Source organism: Ambystoma mexicanum, chromosome 10 (genome assembly GCF_040938575.1).
Source record: "Ambystoma mexicanum isolate Mex_15411 chromosome 10, UKY_AmexF1_1, whole genome shotgun sequence".
Classification (NCBI taxonomy): Eukaryota; Metazoa; Chordata; class Amphibia; order Caudata; family Ambystomatidae; genus Ambystoma; species Ambystoma mexicanum.
This window is the reverse complement of record NC_090932.1, coordinates 917,608,934-917,632,737: the sequence shown is the minus strand read 5'-3', so window position 1 is coordinate 917,632,737 and position 23,804 is coordinate 917,608,934. Positions and strand designations below refer to the sequence as shown.

General features: G+C 45.0%; 1 protein-coding gene across 1 annotated transcript in view; it reads right to left on the bottom strand.

The window, feature by feature from the left end:
• Window positions 1-575: 575 nt before the first annotated feature.
• Window positions 576-23,804, bottom strand: part of CCDC39 (coiled-coil domain 39 molecular ruler complex subunit) — a 933,141-nt gene continuing 909,912 nt past the window's right edge. Inside the window, exon 20 of the mRNA XM_069618669.1 lies at window positions 576-1,298. Within this exon, the coding sequence (XP_069474770.1) occupies window positions 1,112-1,298 (187 nt within the window). The 3' untranslated portion in view covers window positions 576-1,111. The remainder of the gene's footprint in view (window positions 1,299-23,804) is intronic.

Below are 23,804 nucleotides of genomic sequence, written 5' to 3'. Positions count from 1 at the left end.
TGTACTTGCTTGTCCTGGGAGGTTGCCCTGGGGATTGTGGTAATTAGCATACCCTCTAGAGAACGACCTGTCCAGAGACTTGGGAGAGACCCAGCAAAGGGGTCTTCCAGTAATCAAGAACGATAAGCAGAAAATGAAACCGCACACATCCGTACACAAGAAAGAAGTCGAGGGGCTCTCTAAAATCCCCATGGCTTTGAGCTACTGACTAAATATCAGTAACAATGTACCCTGGGACAGGAACCCAGAGAATAACCCACTAGTGGCACAATGGCAGAAGATGGGCACATTCCTGATAAGCCATTACATTTCCTCTAGCTGCCCCACTTGTGAAACTAATCCCCAGTAAATCGCTGTTCTTTAAACCTCAAACTTTTGTGTCTGCCTTTTCACTGAGCCTACTCGGCTTTGTGACGCTTGTAATGTGTTTTTCGGTAGATAGGAAAATATTTCTGATAGCAGTTTATTACAAATGAAGGCTTCGATTATGCAAGCTGTTACTGGTTACCAAACAAGAAACACAGGCTGATATTTCCAAAATAGTTAATTCGTTTGCAAAAAATCGTAGAAAGAAATGGTGTTTCAGAAGAGTTTATTTGGTATAGACATTTACCCTTTTGAACAATTTGGTTGTTTAAAGCATATTTTTACAGTGACAGTTTTACAGTTAATAGCTTATTTCAGAAGGTCACCTTTAAAATGTTACACTAGTAGATACTTCAGTGTGTTTATTATTTGAATGAGAACTGTTGCCAAACTTGAAGTATGAAAAATGAGATGTTCACTGAGGGAAATTCAATATAGTGTTTTCCGTTTTTTGTCCACAAGAGTCAGGTGCATAATTTGCACTTAGTAAACATGTAAATAAACATAAGCCAAGAACACATGAACACCTTATTTTTTTCTGTCTGCGCAATAAACAGATGGTGAAAAGGCTAATTTGCAACATTATCCGATTCGTTTATATAGCTAAAAATTCAAATATTTGTAGCCGATGGAACCTATAACTGAGCCTTTGAAGAGCTCGCTTTTAGGGTCAGTATAGTTGTGTTCACACTAGCATAGGGATGTGAGCACGTGTGGACATGTCATAGAAGTCCCTTAGTTCCGGCTACTTCTGACTCTTCCTGCGGGCACTACTGCTAGTGCTGCTGCCTGCAATACTGGAAGACCTCGAGCCTTGAGAAGAAGATGATGATGATCCCGTTGGGGGACAGACAAAAGGCAAACCGATATCTACCACCTTAACAGACGACTGACTCGAAATTGATGATGATGTGCTTCTGGAAGTTGAAGATCTGAAAGACAAAAAACACAATGAAAGTTCTTGCTTAAATATACATATTTAACAAAAACAAAACATTGCTGGCAAGTCTAATGAGCTCAGCCCTTTGATTTTGAGTTCATGTTCTGCCTTTCCTAAGAATGCAGCAAATGTTTTTCTATGGAAGCAAAGCATGAGTCGTTTTGGAGTGTTGTGCCTGTCTGGACTGATGGGTGTGTCAGTGTCAGTCATCAGACTTTATGTTCCTTCAGTCGTTCTGTTACATACATAAGCTGATCCATTTTTGAAAACTTTTAAGAGGCTCCCTCCTCCGTACCTTAGCTAACTGAAATTCATTGGCATCCCCTTTCATATAATGGTATGGCCATCTAAAGGCCAATCCGTCTAGTGTCAATGAATATCTTTTAAGTAGTATACCTATTTTAAATCATGTGTGTGCCAGTAACTGCTGGAGACCTTTTGAAGTCTGCCAGAGCTCTTGAAAATACATATTAGAGGTACCTTGCTGTCGATCAGCTGCTCAGTATTGTAGAACAAGTGCCTCATCCATTCAAATTGGCGTTATTTCGGCGCAACGCCATAAACCCATACCATTTCACAAAGCAGCACAGAAGCAATTTAAAACACGTAACAATTACACTTTATAAACAGATGTTAAAACAAATTCCAGCTCAAACGTTAAACCCATTTTAAAAGTACAGCTGGCAATTATTATAGTGCGATTCAGTTCAGTGCAACATTTTCTGATGACAATCTCATTTTGGTTTTAAATCTCCTTATGAACATTATAAGAGGCAATAATCAATTGAATTCACTTTTTAGCATTGTCCAGCAATGTGTAGCGCAGGCCCCACAACATTGCTTAATGTAATCACAATCATGGTACAAAGTATAAACAGTTAAAGACGGTTCTAAAACAAAGATAAATTGCAAGGTAACAATCAGTGAAACGCTGTTCATCCGTCAGGGCCCACTTTTCATCTGAGCTCGTCTACTGAGCCGTGCCCTATAGATGTAGTTTGCCACAGAGGGTACCGCCAGGTCATTATTAGATTCACAACAAAGTGCAAAGGCTTGAGCAGTCCCTCTTTTGCAGCGTGCCAGAAGCAATGGTTTCAGGTATCTTCTGCGCAGGTTCTCTTGCGTATCTAGCTATGGGCCTGCTATATCTGGATAACACCACCTCAGCTTTTTCCACCTGGAAAGTGCAGGTGCAGCTATCTCTGACCCTTAGCCCTAAATGCTGGTGTATAAGTGGGGGTTGCTTGCAGGCATTCTATAATGCCGTTGATAAAAATACAAAACCATTTTGGCGCAAACACACAGCCTTGGTACATTCCCATTTGTATCTTGGACGACTTGGATGTGCTAGCATCCATGTTCCACCTTACTACGGCTTCATTATTGGTATAGAGAAGTTGAATAGCTGCAAGAAGTGCTGGGGGTATGCCAAGACATATTAGAATGCTCCACAGCCTAGCTCTGGGGACCATATAAAAAGTGGGTTTTAAATCAATAAACATGGTGAATATGTTCATATTGCTTAGGGCCTCATATTTGTTATGGACGCTCTCGTCTAAAGTAATGGTGCCTGTTTGGAAACCGGCTAGCAGATAATTTATTATGTTTCTTTCCTCGGCCCAAGTATCCAGGTGTGCCAGTACTGCTCTGGCAAATATTCCCCCCCAGCCCTACGCGCATTTAACAATGAGATAGGACGGCAATTACCCTGGCCCTCTCCCACTTCCCTTTTTATACAGTGGGACTATTTCTGGCTTTGTCCAGGGATGGAAGTGCGAAATCTGCATTTAACACTCCGTTGAATAAGCGTGTAAGATATGGCACCCAGATTCGGGGTTCCGATTTGTATATGTCCATTGGAATTTTATCAGGACCTGAGGCTTTATCATTTTTTTGATTCATAATGCTGACCCTAATATCTTCCACTCTAAATGCAAGGCGCAGTTGCCCTTTACTGTTACAACTTGTAGCGACTGGAGCCTGGTCTGTAAATGTGCACGTCTCACTTTAAAGGCTCTTAAAATGTTCATGCCATGCCACCCCTGGGATATTTCCTTGTATTGAGGTATGATTCTCAGTTACCCCTGCTCCCAACAGCTTCCAAAAAATTGGTCCTGTCTCCATGATTGATGGCGGTAAATAGTAAGTCCCATGAGTTATGTGCATGTTCCTCCTTATTTTGTATACATTTTTTGTAGTGTCCTCTTGCTTGGCACAATGCCAGGATATCCCCAGAGGATGCATTCTTTGCATATTCAATTAATTCATGTTTTACCTCTCTGCACTTAGAATCATACATGGGTGTTTTCTTAATAAATCTGGTACTCGATGTAAAATAACCACTAAGAATATTCCTTTTACTTATGTATGATAGAATTATGCCTTCATTGGTACTGTGCACATTATCAAATAAGTCTTCCAACGACGGCAGGATGCTGTTGTAATGTTCTAGTAACACCTCCTCTTTATTAATTGTCTTTCATTTGATGACCCGTCTAACATGTTCAACCACAGCCAATTCTGTGTTTACCACCACCCCTGTCGCCCACTCTATTCACCCCTAGCATATAATTTCGCACTGTTCTTATTAGTGGGCAGTGGTCGCTTTAAAATCTAATAATTATCTCACATGACTTGAATGTGGGCCACTGATAAAAGTAGCTTTTTTGCTAGTGTATCGCCAGGTCCCCTATCATTACATGCCCTAAGGTTAAGCACCATCAATATGTTGGCTACATCAATGGCATTTCTGAAAGTTCTCTTAGGCAGGCGGCCATTAGCTCTTGAATGCCCCATATATTATCCTGTTCCTCACAGATTCCCTCATCACCACCAAGGGTTCAAATTGCATATTGAAATCTTCCAATATGATCATTCTACGGGTTTCAGGGATGCAAATCTCTCCACAAGTGTACCCTTTCCTTTAGAAGATTAAATAATTCCCTCCCCCACCGGGCTGGTGTCTATTGTACAGGTTTACTCCTGGCCATTCCCTAATTTTAGATGTAACTCCAGAAAATCCCTATTAGGCGTAGAAACATCCACCCTTTAAAGAAAAGTAACCATAGTGCAGACAATTTAGTGGCCACTCAAAAAAGGTATTCAAAGCATGGAAGCATAGCAGCGGCCCCCCCAGGTGTTAAATGAGCAGCAGTTTCACCCGTGACGGTTGCGGTGCAGGAGAGGTGAGCGGCGGCGTGGAAGATCGCACCATGTCAAACCTGGAGTTATGGCGAGAAGGAGCGGCCCAAGTTGAGTCCAGAGACAGGCAATGATGTCTGGTTCCGTAGGAGTGGCAGCGGGCAGAAAAGTACAGTGTGGCCCTGTTGGGGTGCTCGGCCCGACCGGGAAGTTCAGAATGGTAGACCCTGTGTCAGGAGGCATTACGAAGCTGCTGGAGTCGCCTGGGGCTGCCCAGCGAAGAGGGAGTTTCACAGAGATTTCCCCGGTGAGAGAGGTGGGCTACAAGTGGCCTGTCCAGGTCGAGTGATCCGCGCTCATTAAGAAAAGCATTTCTGGCTTGGCCATACTTGGCAGCACGGGTGCATTGGTCCGCAGGTCCTGAAGTGGCCATGCATGTGGGGTTCTGCTGTAACTGAGCAGATGTGGCTCCTGGGGCAATAAGTAGTTGAGTGTGTCTGCCCACGCTGGAACCCTGCAAGCGGCAGCTTGCACCGTATAAGGGTAACAAATGATCAATCCACTGACGTCGAAGCACTACCTGTGGAAGTAACAAAGCCCCATTTTTAAAGAATGACATTGCTGTCTCCGGCCCAGGGTGTAATACCATCTCAGTTGACGAGTGCAATTGGGAATCTATGAAAGATACTATAGGAGCATTGGTGGCCACAGATGCCTAAAACAAGCCCCACTGGCACAGGCCCTTGGATTAATCAACACACAAAATACATTGCCGGTCTGGCCGACACGAGGCGAGAGTGCAGCGGCTGGTTACTTTGATCATTGAATGCAATGTTTCACTTCTGGGGATTTTCCCAATCTAGCTATCGATCAGGCGCAGGGATGAAATGCACCGCCACACATCTACGGAGTGAAGTCTATACCCCACTGCAGAGTACGGAAGAAAGTCTGGATAGCGGGAATAGCACTCTTGTAGCTAGAGGGAACCTCACTGGATAGGGCCTGGAGCGCTGAGGTAGCGGTATGGGACACGGCCCATTTGCCGAGATGGAGTGTCTGTGTGCAATCAACAGAGTTCCTGGTTGGAGCGGAGAGAGCATTGATATCACCTGAACCCCCCCCTTTTTTTAGAGGGAGAGGGAGAAGATTACTGGTACTGCACCGCAGCCCCCAAATTCATCATCCTGCATCCAGGCCAGTGCAGGGCTTGGATTGTGATATTTAGGCCCCTTGCAGTGGAGATGTGATGGACTGAAGGTAGTGTGGCATACATAAGAGGTGGAGTTGGGAGATGCTTAGCTGAGCACACTTCACATCTTTAAATAAACAAAATCACTGCCGTGGACCCAGAGTCAAGTGCACAGAGCGGAAGAGCCCCCCCCATAGGTCAGTAACACCCATCTTGAAAATGGGGATGTGGGGAGAAGATAGCAGGAGAGATTGACTGGTGGCTTGTCCACCCTACCCTGCAACATTCTGTGGATGTACTACCACATGTAGGGTTCTTTTATGAAGGAGAATAGAGCTGACTGCATGCCTGCGCAGCTGGAAAGAAAGAAACAGCAGGTGTAATCCTTCAGATACAAACTGGATCAGGTACTGTTCGCTCCTCCTCAGAGGATATTGTGCAGACCTTTACAGAGTTTTATTCCGCACTATACTCTGTGGACTCCCCCAACGAGGAATCCCAGGAGGTTTATCTTAAGCTCTGCCAGCTTGTCGCAATTGATCAAGGGGAAAGGGAAAGCCTGGAAAGGGAAATTTCCCGGGAAGAGGTGCGGGTGGCTATCCAGTCTCTACCAATGAACAAAGCTCAGGTTCCGGATGGTTACCCGGCAATATTTTATGAAACTTTTAGTGAACTATTGGTTTCACTTGTGTTAGGCAGAATCCTATGCAGTGCCCTTTGGGACCACTGCACAGAGTTAAGACTACAAGTGGTAATACAAGTTCACCTTTGGTACAAGCCTGTACTACACAGAAAGAGTGGTAGCAATGACTGAGAAGCCAGACTTATATCAAGAGCAAATGAGCAGTAGTAGAGATTACACAAAGGACTACAATTACTGTGACTCAAGCAAACACTGACTCAAGGTTTCTGGTTAAAAAATATAAGTACAGTTATTTTTAAACCATCTGTTCACGAAACAATTCACTTCTAGTAAAATAAAACCACACTTCAAATACACTACACACAACCAATTCCCCTTGTGCAGAACAACTCAAGGTAAGTACCTTATGATTTGACAGACCGGTGTTATGAAACAAAAGACGTTACCGGGAATACATATGCGATCACTTTTTGACAGTATTGACAGTTCGGTCGTATTAAAGATACACGTATCCGCGGGAAGAAATGTTACCGGGGTAAAAACACACTTAGCACCTGAGTTACCACAAGAGAGTTGGGGGCAAAAATCATAGGCAATACTTTTGTCAAGGCAGACAGAATCAGAGAACACGTTCTAACCCAAAGATAAAAGTCAATGGGCCTGTGCCAGTGTTAGGTGGAACACGGTTCCTGTTGTCGAGGATCACACAGTCAGATAGTTCACGATTCAAGGTTGCCAGGAGTACTTAGATATTGTCAAAAGAGGAGGCAAAAGTTTTAAGAGGGAAGGAAGAAAAGGACAAGCCTTTAGTGAGGAGAAAAGGGTTCACCCTAGTTCCTCGAAGTCGGACACAGTACCTTATTCCTTGAAGAAGCTGGTGCCACGGCAGTTGTTCCTGGTAGTTTCCTGCAGACTCATGGTTCCTGGAGCTTCAGTCGTGGCGACAAGAAGGACGACGTCTGGAACGATCTGCACTACCCAGGGATGAGGCTAGCAGCAGCAACGGTGAATAAAAGGTGCGTTGCTTTAAAACAGGAGAGGCTCTTCAGGTGGCTATCCGGACCACTACAGCAGGGTGCAGCAATTTCGACCACGAAGGGGATCCTCTGGCTGTGGAAGATGAGCTGGTTGACCCCATCAGGCTCAAGGGAAGAAGACTCCGGACTGGATCTTCTCTGGTCGTTGAAGGGTAGATAGCTCATGACTGCAGCAGGGCTTCACCGGGACTCGGGGTTGCAGCAACCGTCTTCTTCTCCGCTTCTCTTCAGTTCCTTGCAGTTCCAGTGACGACTCTCACTTCCAGCTCAAAAGCCCTGCCTTTTATGCGAAAATCCCCCATTCACCCAGCCTGGCTGTCGATCACCCAGCAGGGGGGCGTTGTCATGACAAAGTGTGAATCGGGTCTCCATGGTGACCCTGTACAGGGGTGACTACACCCCTCACTCACATTCAGCCCACCTAGACACCCAGACGCCAAGAGGAGGGCTTCTCCGCAGAAGCCCGCCAAAGGACGGTGATCAAAGAAGACAAACCTGGTTTGCCGCGCAAACTAAAACACAAGAAGGACTTTAACAAAAAGAAATGGCGACTAAACCCAACCGGAGCCGAAATAAAAAGTATTTGGGCAAGCGGGTTTAAGTTCGAGGCTACCACAATAGCCTGGAACAATACCACGTTTATATAATGTAATCGCGGTAGGAAAGTTAGGGTAGATACCACTGCCACCAGCCAAGTCTAAATGGTAAAAGAGCAAAACAAAGCTCAGAGAGGAAAAGACAAAAAGGGGTAGGAGTTAACCCTTTCCAATACTCCATGTAAAATGGGGTGTACTGGGTCTGTAGTTTTAAAGGGACTACATAAAGTTAATGGCAACTTTACATGTTTCTGGGTGACAGTAGTCAGCCCCAGAAAATTGGAGTCAGTGGGAAGTCTAAAAGACAACCCTGTGTCACTGCACTGAAGGTGCTGTGTAACACACACAAAAAGTGGGGCTCATGTAGTGGTGTGCTCCAGAGCCCAAAATCACACAAACAGTAAAAATACACATGGCAAAACACAGGTAAGAGTGGGAAAAAAGGCTCACACTCTTACCAGGTGGAAAAAATAAACTCCAGAAATCCAGCAAAGCTGCTGAGGGACTCACTAGGTGAGGGAAATTAGCCATAAATGAGAATTCTCCCTAACAACTTGTTAATTCCTTTGACGCCATAGGATGCATTTCCCAGACCACGGAGGAGGCAAAAGTAGTGATATTCCCAAGCCTAATAAGGATAGAACTCAATGTGGATCATACCTGCCCATTGCCCTTATTAATTTGGATGCAAAAATATTAACAACACGGCTAGAAAAGTTAATTTCGATACTAGTCCAACCCGATCAATCGGGTTTCGTGAGGGGGGACAGACATTCCACAACGCACAACGGCTATGCCACTTGATAGAAAACAATAACAAAACAGGGTTTTCGATTTGATAGGGTGGAATGGTCCCTTTTATTTTCTGCACAGTGGACATCATGGGGTTTGGGATGAGATTTTTAAGATTGGTAAAAGCAAAATATCATTTGCCAGTGCTACGTTTGGCCATTAACGGCCACATTTCTCAGGTTAGTAAGGTATCACGGGGCACTAAGCAGGGATGCCCGTCGTCCCCGGTACTATATGCATTACATTTGGAACCGCTGTTGGCTAAGATTCGTGCCATTAGAAATATTAGTGGCATTCCGTTTGGGGAAGAGTAGCATAAAGAGATGGCTTTTGCTGATGACATACTCCTCACAATAACGGACCTGACTAGATAATTGCTGGTGTTAACCTCTGCACTCTGGGAATTCGGTTAGGTTGCAGGCTTGAAAATCAACACTCAGAAATCTGAAATGATGTATTTAACCGGTCGGGTTTGTGCTAATAGCAGGGACAATAGAGGCAGGTCCATATGCAAGGGCAGATAATGGCCTAAGATCTCCCTGGAAACCATGTATCAGGCTAATTACCCTCCGCTTTTAGATGCGATAAGACAATGGCTGGAAGAATGTGGACCCCTTTCCATGTCATGGACAGGAAGGCTAAATGTAGTCAAAATGATGGTTCTCCCAAAGGTGTTATATTATGTTCAGGCCCTACCATTGGTGGTTCCTCAGAAATGTTTTAAGGCTCTTTACAAGATGGTGTTTTTTTTAAATTTGGAATGGTAATAGACCGCGAGGGGTCTGGAAAACGCTGATGGCTCTTGGTTGCAGGAGAGGCATGGGGCCCCCTAGCTTCAAAATGTACTACCAGGCGGCTCAGTTTCTGGTGCTTCGGAAGTGGTTCTCGGGGAATCAGGACAAAGTTTGGATGGGGCAGTCGTGGGTAGGCCCCTCAAGGGAATTGTGTGGTGCCCCAAGGCAGATAGACCTCCCAATATGTATTGGAGTAAAATGTACGGCTCTGGTAGGTGATATATGGGATGATCTGCTGTGGCGGCTGGGTATCTCATCAATCCCATCCCTCTTTGCGCCTCTGTTTCACAATCCTCAATTTAGACTGGGGAAAGAGCCTGGAGCATTTAAATGTTGGGAAATGGCGGGCTGTCAGAAAATGGGAGATATGATAGAGGGCCAACAGATTAGGACGTTTCGACAATGTAAACAACTCTTTGGTCTGGGGGAAGAGGAAAGGCTCAGATATGCACAGCTGAGACACTGGCTATCTGCTCCATGGAATAAATATCTAGTGAGCAGGGAAGTTACTCCCTTTGAAAAATATTTCATTACCAATTCAGGAGACCGCCACATGGTAGGATCACTCTATAGACTAATTTCTGACTCAGTGTCCCCTACGCAATGGAGTTACATGAACCAATGGGAGAAATCTTTGGGCAGTCCGATATTGATGGAACAACGGTACGTGGTGCGGCAGACTATTCCAAAGCTCATGAGGGCACTTCCGATCAGGGATATTGGGACTAAAGTGTTGATGCAATGGCATTTAACTCCTGAGAAATTGCATAGGTTTTACCCCAAAGTATCAGGGGAATGTTGGCCGAGATGTGGGGAGGACAGGAGTTGGGAACATATATGGTGGTCTTGCCCAGTCCTTCGGCCCTTCTGCGTTAGTATAACCTCAGCAATGAAGTCTATCTTTGGCCCCCAAATTCCCAGAGACTATGGAGAGACAATGCTAGGATTGGCGGTTGTGCTGGAAATGTTACCAATGAAAGCCCAAAGAAAAGCATACATATGGTGCCCAGTGTAGCAGCACTTTCTCTGGTAACCCAAACATGGAAAAAGATTGAGATTCCCTAGGAGCATGAATGGATTGCTAAAATGTGGCACTTTGTGACGCAGGAATAGGTGACATATATGCTTCAGAGGGACCAGGGAAAGTTTGCAGAGGATTGGGACTTGGTATTGGACTTCCTCCGTAAAGACTACCGAGTGAACTGGTGTTTGCAGCGAATCTGAGTTTTGGATATATTGAAGAGAATGATGTGGTATAATCTGTGAAATGCTTAAACTTAAGAGCTGCTGTGGGGGTATGTATTAAGTTGGGGGTGGAGAGGGTGGGGTTAGATCCCACTCTTCTTCCGTGTGTATGTATTTAAAAATCAAATAAAAACTACATTAAAAAAAGGTTGGCTAATAAACCATAGGCATCGGCTGTTCCAACGAGATGGCGAAAACATGCTTTCCATGCTGTTACACAAACAAAACTTACATTTCTGGCTTTGACTAATAGTCTGGACCATAGACAATGAAGTTTCCAGGTTCTACCCATCCATCTTAGAGGAATCCTGGGAAGCCCATTTTAGTCAATTGTATAATCCAAAAGGAAGGCAGTTAACAGGTCTGATTTTGGATTGCCCTTGACAGTTAAAATTTACCATGGAAGATGCTGAAAGGGTGATTAGAGATGCGAGTGAATCTATTGCAGGGGGTCCTAACCAGCTCGCAAATTAAATGTTCAAAAAAGATCCAGAGATATGGGCCTGTTTATTGTTCCTGTTATTTAAGGACATTGTAAACAAAACATGTATGTCATCATCATGGAAGAACGTCTTAGTTATTCACGTTTTTAGAAAGGTAATAGCATAGACCCATATAACTATCAGCCAATTGTACTGCTTGACGCCGACAACAAAATCTTTGCTGCCCTGGCACCAAACTGGTTTTAGAAGATTGATAGGGACAGATTGTAACGGTTTTATAATGCCCTGTATACAGAAATTAGCATGGGCAAAGAATTTCTCTCCAACATTTATGGCAGGCATCCCTGGATCTATCTATGGCATACAACCTGGTGAATAGAAGCTTGCTGTGGACTTAATTACACTTATGGGGCATTGATCATGATCTCCTAACTATTCTGATCTATCTTCATCAGAACACATCATTGCAGGTTAAATTTGACAGTGGGGGTCAGTTGTCCCAAAAAATGTGCACCTAGTGCGGGTTGAGGCAAGGGTGTGCATTAGCCCCTTTTCTGTTTAACCTGTATGTGCCGGATATAGGAGAGTATTTAGTGGGAGCCTCTTATTACAACAAGGGTAGGGGATCTGAACATTATTTGGTTGGCATACGCAGACAATTTTGTCTTATTTGCTAAAACTCCTATTGGCCTACAACGACTTTTATCTGCATCTGAAAAGTATAAGAATTATAATGAACTTCATATGATACGATATGGCATTTACAACGCGCCTATACACAAGCCTCCAAGATAAACAAGATCTTAATGATAAATGGTAAAAAATAAAAAGACTGTGGAAAGAGAAATATCAAACATAGGCCGGTATAGTTTATTAAGGATATTCGGTTTGATGTAGTGGATAGCCTTATGTATCTGGGTTATCCTATTATGGCAAATGCTGCAAAACTCCCCTTGCGTAAACATTTGGAAGATAATGCAAGGAAATTAGCCGCCCAGATGCTGTATGTGATTAATAGTTTTGGGAAATTCTCACTATACCCCTTGCTCAAATGTTATAATGTAAAGGTGATTCCTAAACTCTTATACGGTCTGGAAGTGCTGGCAAATGTACAGCAGGAAGACCTGGATAAGTTGGAAGCCTTGATATGGAGGCAGGTTTTGTATTGTTGCCTAAATGTATACCACTGGTAGCAATACGGTGGGAATTGGGGCTTCAATCATTAAAAAGTAGAGTGGTGTTGCGTAAACTAGCCCTTTTCAGGAATTTGCTATCTTCTTAAAAGAATGTGCTGTATTTCCATTTGGGTAAATAATGTGAAAGATTCTCCAGTAAGGGAATGTGCCCAATTGTGTTATTCCCAGTTATTATATATGAGTTTGTCCCTGGAAACTCTGTTGGTGAATCCGGGTAAAGTAAAAATGATGATTTGCCTCAACAACTGGATTGATACTGGGGATTCCTTGAATAAATATCATCTATATTCACAAGTTAAGGCCATACAGAAGAAAGCTGGGAATGCTGAATCATACTGTAGATATAGGGCTAACTTTGAGGTTCCATTTCAGTGTCTTCCCCACGAAAGAGATTTTGAATATTAGGAGTCAGCTAGCAGAGTAGTCCCCCATGGTGTCGCTTCTGTGTACAGTCGGGTTGTGTAGAAAATCTTAAACACTTGATGGTTCAGTGCCCAGGTTTGTGAAATCAAAGTATTCAGATGTTTGGCAAGTTTTTACCCAGGATGGAAAGAGTGGATGGGGATATGCTATTGTTAGCAATGATAGATGGTGCTTCGACGTCCTTGATGTTGACTGTGGTGTATTTTTAAGGATGTTTGTTAAAATCTATGAAATTCTGGTTATAAAATCGGTTTTGAATGATTTTAAATATTGTAATGTGCATATGAATTTTGTAATTTTAGAGAGAATTGGGGAATCAAAAGGTAATATGTGGTTGTGTTTTAAAATGTATTTGTACATGAGTTTCATGAAATTGTAAAGTTTTGGAAATGTTGCAAACCAAACACAATAAAGAAATGAAAAAGAAAATCCCTACTACTATCATCTATGGATGCTACAGTTACAAAAATGGGAGCATCAATCCATACCAGGAGCCCGCCCCTTGGTCCCCCACCCCTGCCTTTAATGGATGGAATATCATACGTGGCATAACCCTGCAGATGTGATGTGCCAATAGCCCCTGTTTTCCGAATGCACACTATCTTATGGGCACTAATGAATTTTACCCAATACTCATTCTTCCGATTTTTTCTTAGGCCTGCAATATTCCATGGGATTAAATGCACCTGCGACCGTAGGTGCACCTTGGTAGGGTCCTCGGAAAAGCCACTCCTTGAATCTCGTGAAAACCCAGTCAGTCATCCTTACCTATATTACTTAGCATGCTTGAGCTTATGTGTATCATGACCATGTCACGATTAGGGGTGCCTTGTTCATTTAATGGAGTGACCATAATCTTTTCCCTCGTTACTGGTATCTCTATGATCTCAGCAGATTACCCTTGTGTGGTTTGGAATATGTGAGGAACCTGAGGGCGTCCTCACTTCTTTGCCCCCTGGATCCTCCACTCAGGTGACCAGGGAAAGGCTATCGCTTTTGAATCCCGATCCTGGGGGTGTATATGCGAGGGAGGATCACCTGGGTGGAGGGAACTTAGGTAGTGGGGAGAAGACGTCCTTAAGTGATACATGGTATCCCCTTTCCATTTTCACAATGAACCCTCTATCCCTCAAGCCTTTGTAGGCTATTGTCAGCCCTTTCTCTTTTCTTCCCTCCAAACTGTCCCCCAGAAACACCACCTTAGTAATGGGACGAGGAAGAGACCAACCAGGAGGACACATCCACATTTGACTGATACACACACATATCGGAGACAAAACAGAGTTATACATGCTCCTTTTTTATTAAATCAGACAGTCCCAAACACCACTCTGGTACTGAGATGACGAAGAGGATTATGGAGGTAAACGGGTGGAACAACCAGGCATGTCCACCTAATGGATTACACCATAGTCATGCAATTGGATTTAACGACCCACACCCGGGGTCACTTAACACTCCTAATGAATATACGCCCGCTGCATGCAAGCAGAAAGAATAGGATAGACAGAAGGGAGATGGAGACCCAGGTGCCGGCAGCTGTGTCGGGCAGGAGAGAGAGAGATGCTGAGGCTGTGTTTGGCCTCGAGAGGGTCTGGAAGTCCTGCTACACTCGTCAACGGGTCCACCCAGCAGGAGCTGTGGAACTCCCAATGACCCCAGCCAGCACGGGAAACCAGGAGAGCGAGTGGTGCTCTCTGTGGATGCCGCAAGGAAGAGGCAGAGTTTGGAGAAGCCAGAAAGCTGAAGGAGCGTTGAGAATCCCGTCGCGAAGGACTACACGCAGAAGGAAGCTGCTGTGTGTGACCAGTGAGCGTATCGCAGGGACACACTCATACCTGGGTGCTCCAATAACGTATAACAAAGTCCTTTTGAATGCCGAATGAACTGAGAGTAATTGCAAGTACTTTTGAATGCTGAAACAAGTACTTATGAATACTGAACAAACTGAAAGCCATTTCAAGTAATTTTGAATGCTGAATGAACTGAAAGTTATTGTAAGCAATTTTTTTAATGCTGCACAGAGTAAAAAGCAAGTTGAGCACTCGTGAATGGAGTGAAACAAAAGTGATGCAAGGGGCAGATACCACTAAATGTATTGTATGAAACAAGTATTGGCAAAGTCGAGAGAATACCAAGAAGGGTATGAAAATGAGAAATCAAGTATGGACTCAAAGCTAAAAAGGGTCCCAGGAATTACAAGTTAAGAATAAGAATGTGTTGGCAAGTGCCAGAGGAATACAGAAAAGTGTAATAAAGTGTATAGTGGCCAACCAAGCCACAGAACAGTGTCGGAAGAGTGTGACACTGGGGAATCAATTAAACATCACTGTCAGATGGAAGCAGTGGCTATTTATTGATGGAAGCAGTCAAGAAGGGGTATCGGTTGCATGACCTGTAATGGGTGGACCGTGTGGTCCAACAACTGTGCCTACAACGAGTGCACTGCATGAAAACGCGAATGAAAGTATGCATAAAGAAGCTTGTGTTTTGCAACAACTTTGTGTGTGAATTTGAAGTCTAGAAACGGAACTGCCTACATGAACTGGTGAAAAGTATTGATATCAGAGCAGCTAGGAAGTGTCTCAAGGAACGGTTTTGTTTTTGAAAGCTGGAAGATTTGAACTCTTGGGGAAGGGAACGCCGATATTTTGTGAACTTTTTTTGAACATGGGGAAGTTGACCATAAGCCAAGAGCATTCATTTTGCTACCGACATCCCTACACATTGCATACAGTTAGTTGTGAGGGCAAGTATAGGTTTTGAACAGAGACAGACATTTGATTTGGACTTCCTGACACAGACTATCCTTAGTTTTCTTTAGGAAGGGAAATCCCACCTTAGCATAGGGCAAGTTAGGCTTTACTCCATCCTGCATTTTAAGTTAAATTAAACATTTGAGAACAAATTTGAATCTGGTGTCTCTGTCTACTTCATGATACCTTCATACATAGTAATTGATTGGTTATCGGTACAATTGGGAGAATTCGGTCCTTTGCTATGGGTACCGAAGCAAGACTACTTTGTCCAAACTGCTACTTATTATTTTTTAAACTCCGTTTATTGCTTCAATAGTGTATACATACCAACCATGAACATGAACTACAAGTCACTTGGCCTATGCCAGCAATTTCATTTCCATCGAACGTTCTCAGCAAGCACATGGAGACGATTACTTGCACGCATAGACCCTGAAAGTTCTTGTATCCATCATCCCACCACCCCCAGATCTTCTGATATTTCCTAGGGCATCCCCTGGCTTTGTAAATCTGTTTTTCCAGAGACGCATCTGTCCATCTCGTTAGACCATCGGTTTAAACACAGTTTGTCTGCTGAACCCCATGTAGCAGCAATTTGTCTCTTCCCTACTCCCAGTGCCACAGCCAGAAACATCTTCTCGCATTTAGTGAAATACGACTGTTTCCCATATACCCAGTAATACCAGTTTTGGGTCCTGAGGGACTGGGGATCCAAAGGTCACAGAGATCTTGCCAATGCATTCCCCCGCAGAAACTCTGGATTAAGTCACAGCCCCACACAATGTTACATCTCAAACATTTCCCATTGTCTGCTAACCCCCAGTGTGACATCGCTGATCGGGAGAAGTACGATCATGTGGTATTCTGAGATTGATCAGTCTTAGTATGGCATCAATCCCAATATCTCATGGAAACATTAGTGCCTCCACCCATTCCCCGGTTTCCAGTGGGCCTAACTCCCTCTCCCATTTCTCTTTAATCCTTGTCAGCTCCTAGGTCCCGAAAGAATTAAGGACCCGATACAGCATAGAGGTGACCTTGGTCGGGATGAGGTTTGGGAGAATGTTAGTCTCAAGGGAACCTTCCCCAGTTTAGGAAATTGGGTGTTGATGGCATGTTGCAGTTGAATGTGTCTGTAATATTGGCTAGGCTGACACCCGAACTTCGTACGGAGGGCCTCAAAGTCGTCCAGGAGGTGTCCGTCCTGCACTATGTCCACAAGTGTATGTATGCGCCTTTGTTCCAACGATGTGAAGTGTTCCATTTTTCAAATCTCAGGGAGGCATGTATTCTGCCATAAAGGTTGGTCCAGTGTTGGTTTAGCTCTCCACCCAATGTGTTGGTGGGCCTCTTCCAATGCCAGACGGACGTGTATTGTCACCCTCGACACCCCCCACCATTTTGTTTACCCCGTACAGTATCTGAAGGGGTGTGATCAGGACTGCAGTGCCCATCTCAGCCCCGATGTGTGGGAGTGCATGTTTTCTGTGGAGCCATTTGTTCACCACCCCGGTCTGCTCAGTAATATGTGCGAAGACATGGCAACCCAATACCCCACTGATGGCTGCAATGTTTTTAGGGCAATGCAGGGTTGTTTCCCTCCCCATAATAGCCCCCGGAGAACGCCATCTACGGCTACGAATACTGTTTGGGGGATGGGTAGTGGGGCATTCTGTAGGATGTATAGGAATCTTGGGAGTGCCAACATTTTGAACAGGGCTGCCTTACTCATTAGTGATAGGGGGAGGGATTGCCAATGAGACATCTCAGCTGTGAATCTGTCTATTACCAGCTGCAGCTTGAGCTGGAGGAACTAGTCTAGGGTCGGGCTAATGCATATCCCCAGGTAATTAAACATAGGACCGAGATCAAGTACGGGCAGTGTTCAGGGATTGCAGCCCCTACCCCCTGGAGCGCGAAAAATAATTTTTTTGCTTGTTCATTCGAAGCCCGCCAAACCTCTGGTATTCTGAAAGGAGCTGGGACACTACTGGGCAGGAGACCTTGGGGCTATTAAGGTATATGAGGAGGTAATCCACATACGATGAGACACAATCTTCCCTCCCCCAAGGCCATGAGAAGCCCTTCCGTTTCACATCTGTCCTTAGTCTTATTGCCAGGGGTTCGATGGCAAGGAGCAACAACAGGGGTCGGGGCAGAAGGGACATCCCTGCCTGGTCCCACAGCCCAGTGTAAACGCCCTAGAGACCCTGCTATTCACCTGCATGACCGCCTCAGGAGTCTCATAGAGCAATTCAACCCAGGATAAGAAGCTTTGCCCAAATCCCATCCGTCCCATGATATCCCACAAGGCATCCCAACCCACAGAATTCAAGTCCACTGCTAACAATGCCAGTGGATCAGAGATTGCGGGGCACGGTCAATGGCCAGGTATACCCTGCGTAGGTTCATCAGGGTGGATCTGCCTGGCATAAACCCACATTGATGTGGGTGAACAAGGCATTCTATCACCCCCAGCAGTCTGTTAGCAAGGATCCGCGCCAGGATCTTGACTTCACCGTTGGTTGATGATATCGGCCTTTAAGAGTCACATAATTCCCGGGGTTTTCCAGACTTGGGAATTACCACTATGCATGTCCTTCTAAGGTCTGGGGGGAGCCTTCCTTGTTCTTTACTTCTCAGGAACATGCGATGCATGTGTCTTATCGCCGCGCCCCCAAGTCTTTTCCAAATTTCTACCGGAAAACCATTGGGCCCAGGAGCCATCCCGGATTGAAGTTGAGCCAATGCGGCTCCAACTTCTTCCTCAGTGATCCCAGAGTCGACATCCCTGGCTTGTTGATCGGAAAGATGGGGGGAGTTCAATTGAGTCCAGGAAGTTTGGGTCTCCTTCCCCAGGCACCCTCGGTTGGGGGGAGTAAAGCTTTTCGTAAAAGGCAGCAAATGTCTCTACAATATCCGAGTCCTCAGTTAGCAGTCCCTCATCCTCCTGCTCAGATAGCTCGTACCTGCCCCCTACGAGGCCATCTATTATTTCAGGTATCCCAAGATATTACGCGTTCATGCACCAGGCTGTATCGGGTTTAGCCTGTCTGCTTTTTAATACCATCCGTAGGTAGTGGGGGAGGGGGTGGGGGGGTTTGGTGGGGGTGATCCGAGATGCCTCTTGCCAGGAATTCAGTGGACCACAAACGATGTGCCGTGTTTTGGGGAATAAAGAGGTGATCTATCCTTGAGAAGGTGTTGTGCACTTTAGAATAGAATGAAAACCCAGGGTCTGTTTCATGCAGTGCCCTCCCCGTGTCTACAGCCCCATTGTGTCTACAAAGGAGCATAACTTTGTGGGGTTATCGCAGTTCCTATTGCCCCTGTGCATCCTCTCTTTGTATATCTCCATGACTTCATTAATCCATCCCCAGGGCCCATGAATCTGCTTTTCAGCGACTATTATCGCTTGGACCTCGTTCAGAAGTTCCATTGTAAGTGGTGGTGGAGCATAAACCGCAATGATGCCCCAGCTATCCCCCCATGTCTCCAAGTACCACCACAAACAGGCCTCTCGGGTCAGCCCATATCTTCCTGAGAAGAAACGACACTCTCTTAAGTATGAGAACCAGTACACCCCTTGCCCCCCTTGAGAATCCCATGTGATATGCTTGCAAGTAGTTAGTTCTTCTAAACAAGTTGCAGTCAGTACTAACCAGATGTGTCTCCATGAGGAGTGCTATGGCAGAGGAGTGCCGGTTAAGGAATTGGAGCACCAGTCTCCATTTAATGCTGGAGCCTTGCCCGTTGACAGTCAACAGGGATATTTCCCCCTCACGTACCATGAGTGCTTTCAAGATGATTTGCAGGGTTTGAGATTAATATTGTAGGATTTGTATCCATCCCCAACAATGTCTGATTTGTCCCCATCCTCCATGTGCACCTATCATGTGTTCCCATGTTTTCCACCAACCCTGTTACTGCTGTCAAGTGCGCAACCAACAAACAATGAATAATAATCAACCCCAATCACCCCATCTCGGAGTACCTCTGGATTTGCTGGCTCATGTGAAAAAGGTATATATTCAACCACACCTCCAGCACTGCATGGCGCACCTCCTCCCTCTCTTCCACAAGCCACAGTTTACTCATTCCCCCCACCCTGCACTTCCCCCAAACAAGAAGTAACTGTCGCCCAAACTAGTATGAACAAAAACTTATGGAAACATGTTCGGGATAACCCAGAGGAGCCAACCTTAGACATTCTAACTCCAGCCAAGGGTTGCTACATGGAGGATTCAACAATTGCAGATTTAAATCTCAGAAGTGTCAACCCGCCGTCATCATCAGGACCATGGATTAGTCGTACCGTCCCCAAGGGATCCTCAGGTGGTTCCCACATTCCTGGGGATCCTCCTCGCTACGTGGTGGCAGAGTCTCTGCTTGCGTCGGGTTCAGACCCGCAGTGTCTCCCTGAGGTATGAGGCCCCTTGACGTTCCCGGGCGTGGGTCCGAGAGTGCCTGTGTTTCCAGCCAGTCCCATGCTTCCCTAGGACTGTGGAACACATGGACCATGTTGTTATAATAGAGCTTGAGGGTGGCCGGAAAGAAGAGCGCATATTTGATGCCCAGGGAGATTAGTTTCTTCTTTACAGAATTGAAGGATTGCTGGGACTTCTGTACCTCCCTTGTGTAGTCCGGAAAAAACCCAATTCGATTGCCGTTGTAGGTGATCGGGCCGGTTGTCCTAGCCATATGGAGAAGTCTATCTTGGTCTCTGTAGTTCATGAGCCGGGCAATCACTGTACGTGGAGGAGCACCGGGTATTGGCCTGCCTGTCGGGACCCTGTGTGCCCATTCAATGGAGAAAAGGTGAGTTTCTTGGGAGCCATGAGGCCCGAGAGCCATCGTTCTAAAAAGAGTTCCATGGATGGTCCTTTCTCTTTTTCTGAGAGACCAAGTATGCAAAAATGATTGTGGCGTGATCTGCCTTGGGTTGGAGGATCCCCAACCCAATAGCACCAACAATAGGACAACACCCATCCTGGGCATTGACAGACCATTGACAGACTCAATAGACTCATGACTAGAATTAAAACTTCCCCCCAAGTCACTTCATTCACCACAACTCCCAACACACCCATCAAACCAAACATCACCCCTAACAACCACCAATACAAAAGCCACCACATCACACCTCTCAAACACCAAACCAAGACCAAAACCATTAATCTCTCCCCCAACCTAAGTAACACACCACCTCCTGCTCCCACCTCTACAATCAAAGGAGCACTCATCAACGCTCGCTCCCTAGGAGCCCATGCAATAGAAATCCATGACCTTATTGAGGACCAACATCCGAAACCTGGCTACACCCAGCTGCAGGCCCACTATTAGCTCTTGCTATCCCCCCGGGCTTTAGTATCCTCAGAACAGATAGGACAAACACTCAAGGAGGCAGAGTCGCCATAATAGCCAGAAGCACCCTGGAAATCAGAGACTGCCCATTAGAACAAATACAGGGTTACAAACTCCTATTAGTAAAGTACACATCTAACCCTAAAACCACCACCAACTTCTTTGTAGTGTATAGATCACCCAACAAAAACACCCACCCCGATCTGGACATCCCCCTACTTCTAACTCCCCTCATCAAGCCCAAAACCAAATGCATAGTCCTTGGTGACCTCAACCTAGGATGCAATGATCCCCTAGACCCTGATGCACTAACCTTCCATACAGCCATGGCAAAAATGAACTTCACACAGCTGATAAACAAACCAACCCACTCCAAAGGAAGAACCCTGGATTGGCTCCTCACGCTAAACTCTCAAGTCTCCATCGACTCCATAACACTTTGTAAGTAACTTCACAATAGACCACACTAGCACAGACCACATCACTCCTAAAAAACCAGACACCTTTGAAACCAGAAACATTAAAAAGCTCTCATCTGACAACCTCACTCCAGCACTGAGTGCAGCTCTAGGCAACACGGTACAAGGTACCAACAACCCTGCCTACCTAGCAGAACAATACCAACAAAGCCTTACCCACACCACTGATCTACTTGCTCCCATCACCACCAAAACCAGCAGACCCGACAAACGATCCAGCTTTTGGTTCAACGAGGAACTAGTGTCCCTAAGACGCATAAAAAGATCACTCGAACACCTTCACAAGAAAAAAAACTCCCCAGAATCAGCATTAGCCTTTGCGGAAGCCAATAAAAAATACAAAACAGCAATAATCACCCAAAAAGCCAATGCCTTCAACCTTCGTATTACCAATGCGTCCTCAGACAGTAAAGAACTGTTCACCATCCTTAGAGAACTCGAAAACCCCTGTCAAACCAAAGCACATACCAACACTAGTAAAGACTGGTGCACTACTATACAAAATGCCCTATCATCCAAAATCCCACTGCTGCAAAACAAAATCGATAGTAAAAAAAACACTCCTAGCAGATAAAACTCCACCCACCATAGCAGTGGCCCCAACGAACACCACTCGTGGCCCCCCAATTCAATTCATACCAGTTTTTCACAAAGAAGTACTAGACACCATAACGAAACTGAAAGCCTCCAACTGTAAAGAAGACCCTTCCCACCTAGTGAAACTCTGCACCCCCACCCTTACACCGATCATCACCGGATTTGTCAACGACTCATTCCTCACTAACACAGTCCCCACTAGCTTCAAAAAAGCTTGGGTGACACCCCTTCTAAAAAAAACAACCTTGGATCCAACTATACCCACTAACTACCGACCAATTACAACTGTCCCATTTCTCCTAAAAATAATCGATAAAATAGCCTACTCCCAAATACAAAACCATCTGGAACACTACCAACGGTTAGGGGACCGACAGTCAGGTTTCCGCCCTAACCATAGCACAGAGACAGCCCTCCTTGATTTGAAGATCCAAATGGATGCCACCAGAGAAGCAGGTAAACTCTGCCTACTAATGCTTCTGGACCTCTCAGTGGCCTTTGACCTGGTCGACCATGACAAACTCTGTATTACACTAGCTAACAATTTCAACCTAGCTAAGAACGCCACTGACTGGATCAAATCATTTTTGGCAGATAGGATCTCTAGAGTATCCATCGGCAAAGAATCAGCAGACCCTGTGCTAGTCCCAGCAGGCATTCCGCAAGGCTCTTGCCTATCCCCCGCACTGTATAATGCCTATACTAAACTGCTATTCGCAGCCTTGGATGCCATGGGTGTCATCTATACCAACTTTGCTGATGACACCCAGATCCTTATCCCACTCTCAGGTAATTACGATCAAGACTCACTACTGGTCAATCAAATCTACTCCCTCATACAAAACTGGATGGCCAACAACAGCCTCTGTCTAAACGACGACAAAACAGAGCTCCTCATACTAGGTTCCTCCACCAAAATTGACGCCCTTGAGCCCGTCTTTAAATCATTCACCATTGACGGTACCACAATCCCCATACTCAAACAAGTCAAGACTCTTGGCGTTTACTTAGAAGCCACCTTAACTATGTCAAAACAAGTAAACACACTAGCCTCATCCACATCTTACACTTCCAAACTCATCACCCTTAGTCACAAATTCCTCTCAGCCAACAACTGTGTTACACTAGCCAGAGCTCTCATTCTCTCCAAGCTAGACTATTGTAATATCCTTTTCCTTGGCACCTCCAAATCCAACCTAGCCAAACTTCAACTTATGCAGAACAAAGCCCTTAGAGCGGCCCTTGGTATAAAAAAATGTGAACATATCTCCAACACCAGAAGAGACCACCACTGGCTCCCCATCCAGGCCAGAATCCCATTTAAAACCCTGAGCATCACTCATAAATGCATGGCCAACAAAGCTCCCAAATACTTCAACAACATAGTCATGAAGAAACCCCAGACCATACTCCTCAGATCCAATACGAATGCATACCTCGAAATCCCAAGATCCAAAAGAGAGAAAGCGGGGGTAGCAGTTTTAAAATCCTGGCTCACAGACATTGGAACTCTCGACCTGCTAATATTATGAATTAAACATCTTTCCCAAAATTCAAAAATTATTTGAAAACCTGGCTATTCAACAAGTACTAACTGAATCTAGAGCACTATTTTACCCTAATTATTTGTACATATCTGACTGTAATGAATATAATTGACTGTTCGTTCCTGTGTATCTCTGTGTTCACATTTAAGATTGCATTCACCCAATAACTGTAACTATGCCGTGATACCCCCGGGTCTGGGCGTTCAAGAAATGTAATAAAATAAATAAATAAAATAAAAATAAATTATTCTCA